The 19,310-nt window shown below is 41.8% G+C and overlaps 1 protein-coding gene across 2 annotated transcripts in view; it reads right to left on the reverse strand.

Moving 5' to 3' along the window:
• The window catches only part of unc13c (unc-13 homolog C (C. elegans)), a 558,188-nt gene extending 539,951 nt beyond the window's left edge, over nucleotides 1-18,237 (reverse strand). For both annotated transcript variants that reach the window (XM_079873953.1, XM_079873952.1), the window contains exons 1-2: nucleotides 17,762-18,237; nucleotides 9,329-12,923 (exon numbers count right to left, since the gene is read on the reverse strand). In XM_079873953.1, the coding sequence (XP_079730079.1) occupies nucleotides 9,329-12,686 (3,358 nt within the window). In that variant the 5' untranslated portion in view covers nucleotides 12,687-12,923; nucleotides 17,762-18,237. The remainder of the gene's footprint in view (nucleotides 1-9,328; nucleotides 12,924-17,761) is intronic.
• Between the last annotated feature and the right edge of the window lie 1,073 nt (nucleotides 18,238-19,310).

Raw genomic sequence — 19,310 nt, forward strand, 5'->3', positions numbered from 1 at the left:
CACTTCCCTCCAGAAGGTTGCCAAGGATGAGGCAGTCAGCCTCCATCTCGCACGACACTCACGCTTTAACATGTAATAAAAGATCAATTTTACCAGTACAGTTTGTTTCACTATGGATTTATTAATCGTCTTCCAAGCGGGGCCACTGGAAACCTTTGTATGTTTGTCCCTCCTCTGCAAACTGCCTCCTTATTGCTGACACAACACACGAAGGTATGGCTTTCCTAATGTCCCTGCCTAGTATTCCGTACGCCCAGCGGACAACCTGCCTGTTGGGACATAATTACATTTTGATCATACCATGTTTTCATAGTAAACAATTCCAATGGTAAATATTGCATGTCCTGTTGGCTGATATTCTACTGTACTACACAACACCAAAATTGTTTTTATAGTAAGTATATGGAAACCACTGAGTTTAAAAACCTGCTTAACCCCCTGAGGTCGGCGGTATCGCCGGCGATACCAGCTCGCTTTTTTTTTATCAGTGTAAAAGAAACTCATAAATACTCTGTTGACTTTGATTTTCCATAGGAGTTTCATACATCAATCGATTCTGTTAAATGTGTATTATTTTTGTGTATACTCACAATAAAAACAAAGTGTTGTGCTTTTTGCCAAATAAAGAAAAATAAACGTGATGCGAGTTCTGCCTTCTCTCTGTCAGTGTAGTCCATTCTGAAACGCGTCCGAAAATGAACAATAACTCAGCGAATACTCAGTCAAACAGGCATACAGACACATTCAGCTGATTCAGATGTAATGTGACTCCGCCCACGGAGAGCGCACGCTATTCAAACGCAAATGGCTGAGGCAATCCGCGCAATCCTGTGAACGCCCCCATATCAGCTCGAGAAACACAAGTTTATTCAGATCATTACTTGTTTACACCGTCTCGCAGCGCTGTGAGGAATAATAATAATGGAAAATGTACCTCAGAAGTGCGGGTATATCGAGGAGCGAGCTGAGGAATACTGTAAGTTTTTTTCCTTCTCACGTGAATCGGGTTTCTGTTTATGAATGAATGAACGGCAGAGATGCGCGCTGTTTACCACAGCTCGCAAAAAGACAGTTTAAATTTAAATCGCGTGTGTGAATGAATGATGATGTTTTAGCAAACTGTATTGCTATACTGAGATGAGTAAAAATCGACTGAAATATGTTGAAATAAAATGTAGGCTATTTGTAGGCTATAAGCAATACGTATTAAACTGCAAATTAACATTTATATGCCCTAATATTTCATAAAAACAACGTTACAGTCAGGCGAAATATGAAAGACAACATTTTGTTGACTAGATTTGAGTACAGTTTTTACTGTAGAATATACTGCCACATCAAATAAGCTTTTGTTTAGCAATTTCTATTTATATAAAATACTATTTTTGTCAAAAATAAAGTCATCAACTAAGATGTTAGCTGTTCCAATGTTGGCTATATTCAAACTAATGAATACATAGATAAAATGTAGGCCTATAATCATTTTTTTTTACAAAGAAAGAGTACACTTGAAATATTGTTGAAATTGTAATTATTGTTGTAATTGTAACCTTTTTAATAAAATAGCAAAACATATTTACAAGATAGATGTAAGCAAAATCTTAAATGGTCAATATAATGGCGTATGGCGTATGGCGACTGTATGGCGGCGCGCGATAGTGCAGCGGCTTCTCGTGCTCCCGGGGTCAAGCCCCCTTTTAGTACTCTTTCAGTTGGTTTTGTGACCGACTACAATCGTTTTGCTTGTGTAAACAAGAGTGTAAGGTACAGCCGAACCGAACTTTTTAATTTAAGGATGGTTTCGGCCACGAGCACAAGAACTATGAACAACAATAACAACAGTGAAACAACAGCGGCGCGGGGACTCAGGGCCTTGCTGGGCAGACTGCAGCTCCTGAGGACACCGGACTGGCGCAGAAGAGCACGTCGGACAGAGGGGAAGAGGAAGCGGTGTGCGCGTAAGCAGAAGAGGGGCAAACGGGGCGGACTGCTAGCTAGGCTAAAGGCTAACACTGGGAAACCACCGATCCCGTCCCTGTTCCTGTCCAATGTCCGCTCCTTGGACAACAAGATGGACCTACTTCGACTGCGGCTGGGGGTTTCTCGAGAGATGAGGAACTGTGCGGTGCTTTGTCTGACGGAAACCTGGCTTAACGACAACATGCCGGACCAAGCCTTCCAGATCGACGGTCGGCTTCTCTTCCGTGCGGACCGTAACCAGCTGTCGGGGAAAGCCCGCGGGGGCGGATTATGCGTCTATGTGAATAAAGGTTGGTGCACGAACTGTACTATGGTGAACAGCCACTGCTCCGAGGCGGTAGAGCATATGACTGTGAAATGCCGGCCACACTATCTGCCACGTGAGTTTACGGTGGTGTTTGTTATGGCTGTTTACATCCCGCCGGGTGCTAATGCTAACGATGCGCTAAAGGAGCTCCACGATAACATCAGCTCGCTCCAGAACAAGCACCCGGTGGCTTTTTACGTGATTGCGGGGGATTTCAATCACGTAAACCTGACGGACACACTGCCTAAGTTCCATCAGCATGTCACCATAGCAACACGGGGAAACAACACACTGGACCGTGTTTACACCAACAAAAAAGACGCATACAGAGCCGCCCCCCACCCCCACCTCGGCTTCTCCGACCACATCTCCATCATGCTGGTCCCGGTCTATCGTCCCCTGCTCAGACGCCAGACACCAACACAGAGGACCATCATCGTGTGGCCCAGTGATGCTGTCCCTGTACTGCAGGACTGTTTTCAGCGCACAGACTGGCAGATCTTCAGAGAGGCAGCTGTCTGTGAGGGAGAGGTGGATCTAGATGACTACACATCTGCTGTCCTCAGCTACATCAACAAGTGTACAGAGGATGTCACCACCACCAGGACAATAACATGCTACCCGAACCAGAAACCCTGGCTGAACACAGAGGTCCGCTCTCTGTTGAAAACCAGGGATGCTGCGTTCAGGTCTGGTGACAGTCTGGCACTCAGGGCGGCGAGAAGACAGCTGACTGCAGGAGTGAAGAGGGCCAAAGCTGCACACGCCCAGAGGATCGAGGGACACTTCATATCCAGCGATCCCCGGAGTATGTGGAGGGGCATAAAGTGCATCACAGACTATAACACCAGAGATGCACAATGCCCCAGGGACCCCTCTCTACCCGACGCTCTCAACAGGTTCTATGCCCGCTTTGAGGACCTAGACACCCCCCCTCTCAGTACCAGACTCACCCCCCCCACCAGGAGAAGAGCCCCTCAGCGTGACCGCAGCAGAAGTGAGGAGGACCCTCCAGAGGATTAACCCACGGAAAGCTGCTGGTCCCGACAACATTTCCGGGCGGGTGCTGAGGGGATGTGCGCACCAGCTCACAGAGGTGCTGACGGACATCTTCAACACTTCCCTCCAACAGGCAGCGGTCCCCACCTGCCTGAAGACCGCCACCATTATCCCCATCCCAAAAACGTCCACTGTGACAGGCCTGAATGACTATCGGCCAGTAGCCCTCACCCCGATAGTCATGAAGTGCTTCGAGAGATTGGTCATGGCTCACATCAAGGACTACATCGACGTCACTGTGGACCCACACCAGTACGCATACAGGAAGAACCGATCCACAGAGGATGCCATTTCTTCTGTGGTCCACACAGCCCTCACCCACTTAGAGAACAAGAACTCTTATGTTCGCATGCTCTTCGTGGATTTCACTTCAGCCTTCAACACTATCATACCACAGACCCTGATACAGAAACTGGCAACACTCGGACTGAGCTCCACCCTATGTAACTGGGTCCAGGACTTCCTAACAGACAGGCCGCAGTCTGTGAGGATCCACGATGTCTCCTCTGCCTCCATCACCCTCAGCACCGGCTCCCCCCAGGGCTGTGTGCTGAGCCCCCTCCTGTTCACCCTGCTCACATACGACTGCTCAGCGATACACCCGAGCTGTCTGATTGTGAAGTTTGCGGACGACACAGCTGTGGTTGGACGTATCGTGAACAACGACGAGTCTGACTACAGGAAGGAGGTAGAACCTGCATCAACGCGAAGAAGACCAAGGAGATGATCGTGGACTTCAGGAGGAGTAGACACCTCCCCCCTCCCCTGCACATCGGAGGGACAGCGGTGGAAGTGGTTTCGTGCTACAGGTACCTGGGCATCCACATCTCTGACAACCTTACCTGGAGCACCAACACTTCCTGCCTGATCAGGAAGGTACATCAGCGCCTCTATTTTCTCAGGAGGCTGAGGCGCGCTGGACTGGGGAGCTCAGTCCTGACATCCTTCTACAGGTGTGTGGTGGAGAGCGTCCTGTGCTCCTGCATCACTGTGTGGCACGGCAGCTGCTCTGCAGCAGAGAAGAAGGCTCTGCAGAGGGTGGTGAAAGCTGCACAGAGGACTGTGGGACACAGTCTACCCACCACCACGGACATCTACACCTCCAGATGCAGGAGAAGGGCCACCTGCATCAGGAAAGACCCCACCCACCCTGCACACACACTGTTTGCCCCCCTCCCCTCAGGCAGGAGGCTACGGAGCATCAAAAGCAGGACCACCAGACTGAGGAACAGCTTCTTCCCAGAGGCTGTGAGACTGTTAAACGCTGGAGGATCTTCGTAGCCCCCCCCCCCCCCCCCCCCCAAATAGTGAATAATAGTCAACCGACTGCATTTGCACTGCACTGTCATTTTAACTGCATTTGCACACTACCTCATTTAGTTAATTTTATAGTTTTTATTTAGTGTATAGTTAGCTAATTTTATTCTCTATATTTATAAGTTTTTTTATATTTATACATGTCTTTTCTTTACTTATGGCTTGAAACGGGACCAGAGAAACCATTTTCGTTCCTCCATATGTACCAACATGTGTAGAAATGACAATAAAGAATCCTTGAATCCTCCTTGAATAAGTCTTCTTCTAAATATATCTTTTGTCCTTGCATTGTGGCTCAGTCAGTGTCACACCTGAATGCATGGCTCATTATGCAGAGTCATTATGCAGAGTGGGTGGGACATTGTATTCTAAGGTGTAAACCACTCCTCTTTCACGCCCCCTCGCATATTGGCTTTCCAAGCAAAACCTGTTTTACATCAATTTAAATAATTGTATTGTTTTATTGTTTTATGTGAATGATAAAGCAAGACTATTTTCACATAATTTTGAAGCCAGAACTCGAAGGAAGAACATCCATTAGTCAAAAGTCTTATTGACACATATTTATTATGATTTTTGTGGTCTTATTTCAGCAACTTTCATTTTTATTTTTTTCAATAACCACGCATAAGCATTATTCTCTTAAAAATTAAAAAATATACATGCATGGTGATCACATATTTTGGTAGCCCTGTTTGTGCTATATAGAGTGAATTTACACCTTTGCCATTAACATGTTTATAAATAACTGAAAAAAGCACAAATGTCAGAGCATGTCAGAACACCTCCAGGGCCCAGAAAACCACTCAGACTCCAGAGGGTTAACAGGATTTACTATTTTGGTGTAGAAAAGCTGGTTCTTTAAATTGCAGTGTGAAATAATTTTTGCTCAAAACATACTCTGGTCTGCTGGCTTGGAGAGGGCCATGCTCCTGTCTGAAGTTCATGTATGCTATCTGCAGCACAAAAGGATTCAGACAGGATGCTTCAAACCCTGGATGGAGTGTGAGGCAGGTAATGTCTTCTGGGGGATCTAGGGTTTGGACAAGGGACCAATAGGCGTCAACCTCCCTACAGCACACACTCTCCACTGCTGATGGCATAGCCTCACATCTACCACACAAGCACCTGTTAAACAAAATGTGCTAAGATAAACTCACTCTCCTTCCCTCCTTGTAGCTCTAGTGGTTGGTGTAAGACCTTGTAAGAAACGACATGTAGACTACCTACTTACTTCCTAAAGCTTATGTAAATATGCACTGTAAAAAGACGACACACAATGAGTTTCACAATGAACTACATTTATGCACAGTATAGGCTGTCAATTAGATGCATTTATCTGCATGCCTTACACCCAGTATCCCTCCACGTGACAATAAAAGATCCTTGTAACAATGACTATATTTACATGAACAGCATATTCCCGTCCTAACCGGAACACTAACTGCTTTCATACACGTACTCCGCAGTACATGCAAGCTCATTTACATAATGTCCGTCGGAAATACTAGGAGGGGAGTAGTATAACAGCCGGCTAAGTTCGGAATTCCAGCTGGCCGGTTATGTTGTTCAGATATACGGCCCAAACGCTTGACATCTGCAGAAGCAGAACATGCGGACACCTAGGTCTGAAAGCAGCTACTGATTAAAAATCAGCTAGCAATTTCTACTAAATTTCATGATAAACTATGTTGTGCTAAAATGCACAGCTTATCCATCCCTGTCCAGACTAGCTGACCGTCACAGACGTAAGCTAACGTTATAGCCTACAGCATTCATTTAGAATCTGGGATCTAAATTCAACATTTTAAGACACATGTTGCATATGGTGACAATCTACATGGATGCTTGAAAAACAACAAAGTCGACAGCAATATTGCTAAATATGATTTATTAAAGATACTGCAATGTGATAAACATGGAGACAACGTTAGCCACAATTAGCTATAGCCTGTGGTCACTCACCAAGACACCTGCCCAATTCTCCACCGATTCTCCTCACACCACAACTCTATCTCTCTCCTCTGTCCATTTACCCTTCCCCTTAACTCTGCCTGACCCCTCTCTTGCCTAGGCGGCTCATAATTATACGGCAATGGCCCATCGTAAGAGTTTACAATTACATTAACCCCTACTGCAACCTCTTCACTGTATGACTCCATTACGAAGAGATGAGATTTACCGGCCGTTGCGTCACTTCCGATCAGAGCGTTTTTGACAGCGGAAGTAATTTTACTCACACTTTCTTTTAAAAAACTTTTTTAATGCACATTTATGATTAATTTCTTCACGCAAATCGAGTTCCTACACTATTTATCTACACGTTCATTCACAGGGATCTTCAACTTGAAAGATGGACTTTAAGGACGTAACTGATGCAGGTAGGTTACATTATAATGTCCGGATTACATTCTTACTACACACATTCATACTAGAAAATTCTTTTTAGCAGTCACAAACTAAGTACTTGTTCAAAATAAGTACCAACACAAGAAAGTATGTAATTTCGGAAGCAGCTTAGGTCAACTAAGGAAGATAGGAAACAAACACAGGAACTGGGAACACATAAAACTAAACCAAAACCGAACAAAAACCTGACAGTACTCACATAAAAAAATTGTTAGGTACGATGTACTTGTCTGTGTTGTTTTGCAAAACTCTTGTGCTGCTATTGAGGTGAGACACAGGTATGGTTAGGACATGGTTGGTGGTGGTATGGGTAGGTTTAAGGGTGGGTTAAGGGGTAAGGAAAGGGTCAACAGTGTAATTATGTGTCATTAAAAACTTAATTACAGATGTAAATTGCAGGCATTTTTTAAATTTAATTACAATGTAAAACATATAAGTGCATCGTATAAAATTATAAATTTAAATATTAGTACATGGTAGTTAAAGACACTTAATATAAAGTGGAACTGAGAACGACATAAGGAGTAGATTAAAAATGATCCGGCTGCAAGAGAAGCATATCTTGCAAAAAGAAATGAGAGGTGATGAATCTTGTTTAGTAGTCTCAACTGACTTAAGCTTATGATTCTTTTCGTATCAATATAAAACACAACTCTGTTGTTATTCAATCACAATCGATTACAGTGTATCAAACCAATCCATTGCACTGTAGCCTATTCAAGTTCCTAAGTTTTGAATGTGATTTATTCTGTTCTTTTTATCAATTTACTTTTACTTCAATATAGACTGTTGCGTTGACTTAAACTCTTGTTGTATTTGTATTTTATATGTAATGTAAGTGAAGAAAAAAATCCAGTATTCAGAATTTTCTAGTGCACATAAACACATTGTTCCTGACTTAAAATATGCATTATATCAATTTTGAAAAGATTTTTTTATCCTTTTTTTAAACTTTATTTGTCATTAACCTATTTGCATCATTATCTGATTTGCATAATTCCATCGGTGAATCTTACTCTAAAATAACACAGAGAGCACTGCACCCTACATGCATTTATTTGATGTAAAACATCAAAATGCAATCATTTCTGGTATCCATGTGTTGAATTGTGTGCCAGTGTCAAATCTCATTGTAATGCCTAAAAAATGAACTGATTTGGTTTGTGATTTGTGGCTTGTGTTTTAAGGGAATCAGAATCCCCTTAAGTACACAGAGCATCTGGCTGTTAGCGTGCAGCATGAATGAGCAGCCTAAATACAGTATCCCAACAGTACTCAGCAGTGCGGCGATGGGTTTGCCGTGTGCTGTGACTGTGATTCTCACATCTAGGTCAAGAGCGTTTTCAGTGTGAGTAAGACTGGGTGGAAATTCCCTTGATTCCTGACTGACTGTAAAAGAGACTGCTTTTGTGAAGTAAATTTTAGAATAGTGTAGAGACATACAGTTGACACAATTTCAGCTGTTTATGTTCATATTAGCATGTATTGTGTAAACTGACTATGAAAACACACGTTTGAGAAACAACCACTGGAAATAAAATAAAATGCTAAAACTGCTAATAAAACATGTTTGCGGTTATTTAAGGAATATTTCACCTTAGATGAAATTATACATATGTGCATATTCAAATGTGGTGCATCACATTATAAGACTTGCAAGAAGAACCAATGCAGTTTGTTGTCATTGACATCAACCTTGGCCTGATCTGAAAATGCACATGAACAAATTGGATTGGAGAGAGCCATGTAAACATCCATCAAATTGTCTTTTTATGTTCCAAGCTAGAAAAAAAAAAAACTAATCTGGGTGTGGAACGGCATGACTGAGATTAAATAATGAGAAGAATATTGTTATATGGGTGAACTAGGAAATAAATGCTTAAATATAAATAACCATCTTGATGTTGATTTGTTTCTCTAAGATTAATGAAGTACACTTTCACCTGAACACTGATATGCTGGACAACCACACACATAAACACAAAATCAATCGCCAATTCTAACCGCTCAACATCAAAAACTAGTAATCATCATCCTGTCCATCAGAAAACCCTTCAATAGTGTCTGGGTATTCAGGAACCAAGACATGAGAAAGACAAAATTTATGGACAATGGTGGATCTCAGGTGACTCAATCAATGCCTCAATGACCGAAACCTAGACTAATATCCTTCAAGAAACAAATTTAAACAACTATAATGTATAAGCAATTCTGTACAGTTAGCATATAAAATACAAATAACTGGATGAATCGTACCTCCTGCCAGGATCTGCTGTTCCAGCTCAGCCATCTGCTTCCTGTAAGCTCTCAGTGCTGCCTCTTTGAAGGTGGGACGTATCCTTTTTTTGGGTGGTGCTTCCTGCACAGGAACCTCTGTAACGTTTTTGTTCTCGTCCTCTTGTTCTACAGTCTTTTCTACCTCATCTGCTCCCTTCGTTTCTGATGTTTCTTGAACCTCTTGCACCTCCTCTTTGCCTTCCTCCTGTTCTTCAATCTCTGCTTCTGGTTCCCCGGTTTCTTCCACATAATCCACCAGACTCACCTCATATTCTGCTGTGTCTTCAGTCATGGGATTGTCATCATACTCCTCACTGAATTCCTCATCATATTGTTCATCAAGGCTGCAGTCATATTCCAACACAAGGTTACCATCTTGAGAGATGTCATATTCTTGCGAGACATTGTATTCCTCTTCTTGGTACTGTTCCTCAGCCTCGTTGGCATTTGTTCTGTTTTCCAAATTGGCTAGCACTTGTTCCATCACCTCAACATAATGTGTCTCATTGTCCACAGGTTGTTCAGTAGATTGATCTTCATCTTCTGCCTTGTAATAGAAAGGTTCTGTGTAGACGTCAGAGTCAATGGTTGTGCTGGAGCTGTTCGCTGTGGACTGGGACATGGTTCTGAACCTGCCCATGAATGAGGTGTTGCTTGGTTCTTCAACCGGGGCGCTGGTACTTTGGGGGCCTTTATTCCATACAAAATCCAAAGCTGACTTTGCTCTTTGCAGGGTGGATCCAAAACCTCCAAAGCCAAAGGATTTTTCACTAAGGTCTATGCTAAGCCTGCTACTCCATGATTTGGGGACGTCCTCCACCTTCTCATTTCTGATCTCACTCTGGCTCCGGTACATGGCTGAGGATTTCTGGCCTTGCTGGAGGTGGTTCACATCTTGCCGCTGCAAAGTTTGTGGAGCTGATTCAGGCTTAGCTTGGATCTTCTTAGTCTTGGGCTTCTTTTCAGGTTGCGGTTCAGCCACAGGTCTAGGTACTGGTTTTGCTATGGGTTCAATCACAACCTCTGGCTCTGGCTCTGGCTCTGGTTCTGGCTCTAGCTCTGGCTCTGGTTCTGGTTCTGGTTCTGGTTCTGGTTCTGGTTCTGGTTCAGGTTCAGGTTCTCGCTGTGCCATTTGTTCTGGTTCTGGTTCTGGTTCAAGATCTAGCTCAGGTTCTAAAAATTCAGGTTCAATATCTATATCTTGGTATTGGCCTGTCTCAGGAGTGCTATCTAGTGTCAGAAAGGTCTCACCTTCAAATTGTAAATCAACCTCAAGGCATTTAGTAATTTTCTCAGGGAAACCAGGGTTAGCTGCAGGGTCAAAGGGACTACTGATCTCAGAGATTATGTTCTGCTCAGTTGAAGCGTCCAAACCTGAATCAGTACCTTGTTCAAGGTGATGCCAATCTTTCCATGGTGAGAGGTCACCCTGCAGCGACAGCTGAGAGCCACTGTAATGGCTCCTGTCCCCTGATATACAAACGAGACCATTACTCACACCACTGTCAATTGTCTCAGTGGTTTCAACTTCATTATGCTCCACATAAGGTCGTTCTTGGCTCAGAGTTTGACTAGGAGGACTAGCGTACCAGGAGGATGCCATGTCTTCTTGCTTCCGTTGCCAAAGTTCCTGATCTGAGGAGGAAAGCAAGGAGCAGCCATTGACTCTGCTGAAATACTGACTCTCTGAGAAATCCTCAGAGTAAGACTGGCAAAGTTTAGAGCAGTCAGATTCAGACCGACTGAGTTTGGGAGTGGAGTAGTCGCTTTGAGAAAGCCATCCAGGTGTTATATCAGAATAGTAGGACTTACTTTGCTTGTCATGGTCATCGTAGGCTGTATTATCCGCATAGTGCACAGAGTAGGCCGGGTCATCGGCCATCCTTCGGTGATCGCGAGACTTTTTTTTGTCAGATTTACTTTTTGGGGGTGGTTTGGACACAATTGCATATTTGTTCTTGTTTAATTCATCAAGCTCTTTGTCGCTTTCCATTGAGTCCCAGTCATCACTTTCAGCCTTGTCTTTGGCTGAGAACTTGATGTCCATGCTTTCATACGTCTGAGAGGAAGCCATTGGCTTGTCTCTCTTTTCTTTTGAATCATGTACTAGACTATCAGTCGAGATGGATATTCCAGTTCCTTTAAGCTTATAACACTTTTTCAAAACTAAATCCCTGTCTTGTGGGCTTGAAAATATAACTACAATTGGTCGAGGTTTAGCATTGTAACTTTCTCTTTGTTGCCCTAGTCGATGGGCCAGTTCAATTTTAAATGTCTTGCGTGCTTCGGCAAACCCCATTTTCTCTTTCAGGATTTGATAAATAAGCTCTTCTGTTTTTTCATACTTCTCCTCAGGCACATTTAGAAATCTCAGAGCAGCTTTGTTGGTCTGTTGGCTAATCTGTTTGATGTAATCATGGATGTCTCGAGTCTCACGTCTGGACTGCACAAAACCTGTTCGGAGCTGCTCGATTTCACTCTGCACCACCTCCACGCTGCTGGAGATCTCATCAATGGAGCTTTTGAGGGCGTTAACGTGCCCTCGCAGCTCTGAGAGCTCAGACTCAATCTGACTGATTCCCTGAAGTTCTTTGAAGATCATCTCCATCACATCCTGAGTCTGACTGATACATCCCGTCGAGCTGGATCCCGGCTCTAAGGTAGTGGTTTTCTGCTGTCGGCCAGCCCGGTCTAGAGATTTGCTTCTGATGCCAAGAGTCTTTCTCCAGTTGCTGGCCTCTGAGTCTGAGGACACACATTCTTGGCTCTTCTTCCATTTCCTCAGCTTTTTCAGAGCGCCCAAACGAAGAGTTTGGAGACTGCTGCGCTCTGCCCGCTCTCCCTCCGAGCTGCCATCAGAGGGTGCTAAACTAATCAAACTCTTCCTGTTCCTTCTTACTGGCATTGTATAAGCTTTTTGTTCATCGAATCTATGGACAAGTTTTGCCTCGTTTAGAGAGTCAGAGTAATCACTATCAATTGACAAGACCTCATGAAATTCATTATTGTTCAGAAAGAGGGCATTTTTTGGCAGACCGTTGGCAATTGCTACACGGTAACTGAATGTTGGCGAGAGAGAAGAACAGTCGTTTTTTCCATCATCCTCCTCAAGAGATATATTGCGTGCCGACGAGCATTTGGAGATTTTTTTAACTGTGCTTTTCAGTGTGGTTGAGAACGTTGGGTTCCGTGCCTGCAGGTCAGGGGACGTTTTCGGTTCTTTTTTGTTTTCGCTGCTCTCTTTCTTCTTTGTGGCAGTTGCCAGTTTCTTTGTAAACATTCCTTTGCAAATCTTTACGATGTAAGACGATAGCTTCTTGAAATGGGCAGAAACCATGAAGGGCGATGTTTCAGCAGTTTTGCACTCTGGATGCAGTGAAGCAAAACTGGTCACAAATCCAGTGGTGCTCAACGGGAAACACACAGACACTTATGAATTTTGAAAGTCAACCCTGAGGTATAAGAGGGTCTAGAAAAGAAGTGACCTCAGATGTGGTTGTGCTGAGAAGAAATGGTTGCACATCCTCAGTGAGGGAAATATTCAATGGTGTTCTTCAGAAGAGGCCTCATATCTCTGAAAAAAGAAAAAGAAAAACATCTTTTCAGTTAGTTTGCACTGAAGGTCAATATGTAAAATGCATAACGTTACACTGTATGTACTGCATGATGAATCACTGAGCAATTCTTCTAGAGCTCCAATTTAATAGGCCGTTTCTCATGAGGCTGTCAAATCCAATTCAGCTGAGCTAGACAAGTCACGTTTTGTGAGTATTAAGGGGACTTTCTTATTTACACAAAAAACAGAGCAGACTCTGGGCCACAATAGTATTGTTTTGGAGAGCCCTAAACATCCTAACATGAATGCCTGTGTTTATATTATTGTATAAATCTATGCATTCCTAACAACAAGCTTCAAAATGAGAAAAATGCAGTTTGTTAGCTGTATCATGATCAATGACGTGTCTGTTTGGTATGGCAATATAACCATTAATCATCAAGTTACACCGCTGTAAACTGGCTTTTGCCACATGTGGTATCCCAATAATCCCTACTACAGGCAAGGTTCCTACATAATGAGCACAGCTGAACAGTGCAGTTCAAATGCACTAGAAAACACAATATGATTATTAACCTGAACATTAAACTCAATTGTAAAGGACAAGACCCTCTATGCAATGTGAAAGTAGTGGCATATGTTTGAAAATCAATAATTCAGACAAGAATGGTTTTGTCTGGAAGGTCATGTTATTCATAAATGGAGGTAAAAGGTGAGTAATAAAGTCATTATGCATCACTCCACTAAAGGCTCCACTCGTTACATCTAATTAGATAAAGTTAAAAAAATCTATAGTTATACATGTTCATTTATAAATATCTGTCAGTGAAAATAGCAACACAAACACAGCAATAGTCCTCTGTATAGAATTGGATAGCACATTTCACCTATAATACAGAACAGACCAGCCTCTGTGTGTGTGTGTGTGTGTGTGTGTGTACGCGCACATGTGTTGATGGCATTGTTGACAGTGTTGTGAGTCAGGCACCTTGATGTTTACATCTCTCTCTCTCTCTCTCTCTCTCTCTCTCTCTCTCTCTCTCTCTCTCTCTCTCTCTCTCACACACACACATACACTCACACTCACTCACACTCACACACACACACACACACACACACACACACACACACCTTCTAAATCAGCTTTCACTTCACAAATGTAATTATAACCAAACAAAGCTTATACACTCACTCAAACATTACTGATCCAATCACACATAATTTGACCATCAGTACTTTTGTCTTGTTTTTGACAAAAAAAAAATATATAAACATCCTTAAAACAAGATATGTATGCTTATCAGGTAACATTATGTAAATAAGATAAAAAAGGCGTATTTTTTAGAGAATTTTGAATCAGAAGCCTAATCTTTTCAGTTAGGTTTAATTTGTCCCCCGCTGGTGAAAACAATCCCGTTTTTTCTTCTTGTTTTAATCATAAATCTACGGAAGCCCTGAACCGCAACGTAAAAAAAAAAATAATAATTATGTAAAAAAAAAAAAATTATGTAAAAAAAAAAAAAAAAGTATGTAAAAAAAATAATAATAATTATGTAAAAAAAAAAAAAAAAAGCTATCATTTCGAGATTAAAGTCGAAATGTTTCGAGATTAAAGTCGAAATGTTTCGAGAATAAAGTCTTCCGTAGAAGTTGTGTGTGTGCTTGCCGTTATTTCACATTGCCGCACATGCATTCATGCGTGTGTGTGTGTGTAAACTGTATCTACACAAAATAATAGCTTTTTACTTTTATCTGGGCTTTCAACAAAGGGATATTCTACAGGTCTACCAACATGACATTAGGCTATAGGACGTTATAAAATATACTGTCAGACTGGATCAAGATATCCAGCTTTATGAATGAATGAATGAATGCATGAATGAGGCATTTATATAGCACTTTCATATGTCTACTGTAGGCCTACACTTAAAAGCGCTTTACAATCATTTCAGGGAATCTTTCCTCAACCACCAGTGGTTATTATATTTGAGGAAATCACGGGATCCGGTCAAATGATTGGATACAGAATGATGCACTTAAAATGTATCCAGAACGTACAGTGTCTATTATAGACGGCAGTTCGACTTCACAAGCGCATGTATTTACACACACACACACACGCACGCACACGTGTGAAATAACGGCAAGCACACACACAACTTCTACGGAAGACTTTATTCTCGAAACATTTCGACTTTAATCTCGAAACATTTCGACTTTAATCTCGAAATGATAGCTTTTTCTTTTTTTTTTTTTACATAATTTTTTTTTTTACATACTTTTTTTTTTTTTTTTTTACACATAGGCTACTTTTTTTTTTTTTTTACATACTTTTTTTTTTTTTTTACGTTGCGGTTCAGGGCTTCCATATAAATCTCAATATATTTTCTTAGATTTATGCATAGCCCAAAAAAGATCATTTCAAGATCAAAATTATTTGCTCACTCCTTACACTATTATCTAAACATTTTTGCATCATTTTTCATGAAAATAAATAGTCTTTCAGTAAAAAAAAAACCGGAGGACCTTAATTGTCTTGAAAATGTCACAATTAAAAAAAATTTTAATTGGTTTTCTTTTGATTTTATGGGTAAATTTTGAAAAATTATAGGATAAAATTCACTCATCTGCCACACATACTGTCTATTCAACACAACCAAACCACTCAATAACAGACGCTAGAACATGGAAGCCAAATGTCACAATCACCAGACTCTCTGATTCTTTTAATTAAACTAAGTATTTGGCTGGTAAAACTCCAGCATCCGGCATGATTAAGATTTTGGCCCTAACGATATTTCTCAAGTTAATTTCTGATGTCCACTCAGAAAAAGTTTAAACTGTGCAGTGGAAGCAAATGCTGAGACCAGAGGTTTCTAATTTCCTTTTCCAACTAATTTATTAGCTCTTCTGTGATTAATGGCTAAAATCACTGTCTCTTTATTAAGCTATTACAGCATTACAGAGCTCAATCAGTCAATCTACTGAAAAATACAGATGAGACGATTAAATCTGATTAGAGTAACCGCTGTATTTCCACCACACCCCCAACAGGTAATCAACTTCTAATTTACAGTGCTAATCAAATTTCACTGGATATGGCGTAAATGAAAAATATGTTTTTGAAACATGAACTGAAATTCATGTTGATTCAGAGTCACATTATTTGTATAGCTAATGACAAATAAGTGTTTCTGCCTAACAAACCTATCTGCATACCCTAATTGAACAAATGTATGTGACAAAACCTACAAATGAACACATCTTGCTATTTGAGCTACACCATAAAATCAAGCATACAGCCATGCAATTATTTCAAAATGACTTTGTGCACAAAGCGAGGTCTATAAAGATATGGTTTACTGACTCTGGTGTGGAAGAACTGAACTGATTCACTAATGCTCTCATGTCTGAATTCTGAAAGGGAGCTAAACCCTGCATACATGATCCAAGATCTTATGGAAAGAAGAGTTAAGAAGAGTTAAGCTCTTAGAGATGACCAACACCCTACTTATGCCAATGGTTTTGATTGTTGATCAACTCAACAATTTCTCAACAAATGATCTTAGCTGCTATCGACATTCATTTTATAGCTCAATATGCTTCTTATTAACTAATTTGTATCTATTTTTATTTCATCTAAGCAGTTTAACAAGGTTTTATTAGTTCTGAATTATGAGCAATAACATTTCATTTTCAAGTTCCACAAGTTAGAATACAAATTCATGTGAATTGCAAACTGTGCTATTCACAACAACCAAACCTCAAAACAACTTTATGCAGATCCACATGTGGAAAATGGGTTTCAGAAAACTGATTTCACTATCCAAATGAACGGAACTATAAAGTGAAACTGACTCGGGTCGTCGACAAATTCCTGATTGTGAAAGCGCCCTCTGAGGTAGGCTATAAGCATTTATTTATAATTTATTTTTTCTGTAATTTATTAGTTTAGTTAATGTATTATGTAGCTGCTCCAAATCAATGCGCTTGACAGCGTGTTGTTGAATGCTTCATAAAGACAGGCAGCTCATTAGCTACTCTCGCTTTCTCTTTCCCGAGGAAAGGCGATCTCATGTGTGGTCGGCGGTGAGCTTGAGATGCAAAAGACATGGATTATCGATCCGATGTAGACGCAGGGCTCTGACCCCATACCTCACATACAGACACTCCTCTGACAACCTCAGCCCCTCATGCATATTTAAGATAGAGAGAGAGGGACGAGAGACAGCGAGAGAGTGAAAAAGAGCCCCACCCACTAACACAATTACAATCCGTTGCTCATCTCACATTCAGTTATTACCCCGCTAAACCTCGGCATGCACAGATCCCTGTCCATATACGCTCTTTAAACCTTAAAATCGCATTCATTTTAAACATCAGCACGGCTGACTTTGATGCCCCTTGACCGAGAACATGCTGGATATCACTTAACATCAGGGCTTCTGTCCCGGCATGCATGCATGCATGCATGCATGCATTAAACAAACGCTGAGCACGATGCATGCCCTCAGTGCAAGCTTTAGCGAGAAACGCAACAAATCAGAGCTGCAGAAATTTGAAAGCTTTCTCGATGATAATCCAGCGAGTGCTTCAATCATCCCTCTCTGCCCGCGAGAACATGCCACCAGATGTTAATCAGAGAGAAATGCGCTGATAGCAACAACGGACTGAAAGCATCGGACGTACCCCCGCCCCCTCTTCCCAGAACAACGCACAAAGTCTAATGACAGAATGTTAAAAAGTGATCCACGGATGCATTCACATACGATGCAGCAAGCAAATGCATGATCCGTTCAAGTGCATTTTAAGGTTCAAGATGCAACAGCTTAACTTAGTAAAGTAGACATACATACCCTCTCCGACAGCACGTAAAATCCATCCACTACAGCACAGGAGCATCCAACGAACTCTTAAACGTCCTGCCGTGAAGCACAGAGCATCCTCTGACATCAGAAAAGCCCTCAGTTCCACGTTCTGCTCTCTCCACGATCCATTCCTCCCTCGTCGCCTGCTGCAGCGGCTGTGCTCAACTCAACCTTGGAATGAAGTCTGGCACGGCGAGCGCATGCTGTTGCAAATCATGGAAGGATCCTGGGTAAAAATCCCCTCCTCTCCGTAAGGCTCTCCCAGACGGAAGTCGCAGTCCTCCGCTGGGCAGCAGACGGTGTGTCTGGGATGGTGAAAGCCCCCTGTCTGGATGAACGCGTGTGCGTGTGTGAATGTGTACTGAGAGAGAGTACGAGAAGCCCTTAGAGGAGTGCAGCCCTGAGCCTCTCTCTCGCTCACACAGAAAGAAACGCACAAAGCCGCTGCTGCGATTCACAGACCTGCACACGTGACACGAGAGAGAGAGAGAGAGAGAGAGAGAGAGAGAGAGAGAGAGAGAGAGGAGGATGAGACACACAACAGGAAGGCGGTTTGAATGTGTGTGTGCAACAGAATCTAAGATTGACTTGCAGCTATTAAACCTGCACTCAACATCTTGCACTCTTTCTCTCATTCAGTCCATTTCATTCATCCTTTAACTTGTCATGTTTTCTATGGTAGGCATCACTTATGCTGGTGCTCATAGGGATTTGAACAAACCTCTAACATTTTAAATATTAAAGTTGAGCATGTGTCGTCCCGCAGTTTTTGTGCTCCAGACATAGGCTAAATTATTGCTCAAATCGTGTGTTGTTGAGGAGAGTGTGCGGCCACTTTACTCTAGGGGTGTAACGATACCCTAATGTCCCGATTCGATACCATGATCCTGAACTCACGATACGATAATATTCATGATTCTGAAGCTGAAAATACAGAATTATTTTAAACGAATATGCTTGCACTCTGTCACTGACTAGATATATTTAAAATAATGTAGGCCACTTTTTATTGGTAACATAAGACATTTGGACCCACAAATATCCCCCCATTGCATTATTATACATTATATTCAACATAGCAGTTTAATGTAGTACTGACAGTAAAACTCTGAAAACTTGAATATGAAATGTTATTTTGGGTGAACTATCATGATACATATTGGGGTTTTTTTTTTGTTTGTTTGTTTTTTCACAGGAAAAAAAGTTTAAATATGTAATTTTGGTGATCAAAGATGAGTTTGATCATATAGTAGTACTTGGATAGTTACTTGGTGAGACAAGATGGCGCCATTATGTTTGGCAAGCCGTCTGTCGCTCTTCCTATTGTGGACTCTGTTTAGTATTTTCTGCATCTCTGTGATCAATACGTGGCCTACAACCTTCGTCTATGATCGGCAAATGCTGCTAGATATAAAAACTTCAGTCATTAACATTGACAATGACTTATGGAGTGGTTTTCACACGTATTCCTCATCGTTCCGGATGAATATCCCGGAGCACCTGTGCCGGCGGCCTTCTACTATTCTTCTCAAAAAAC

The sequence above is a fragment of the Squalius cephalus genome (assembly GCF_949319135.1).
Source record: "Squalius cephalus genome assembly, chromosome: 6".
Lineage (NCBI taxonomy): Eukaryota > Metazoa > Chordata > Actinopteri > Cypriniformes > Leuciscidae > Squalius > Squalius cephalus.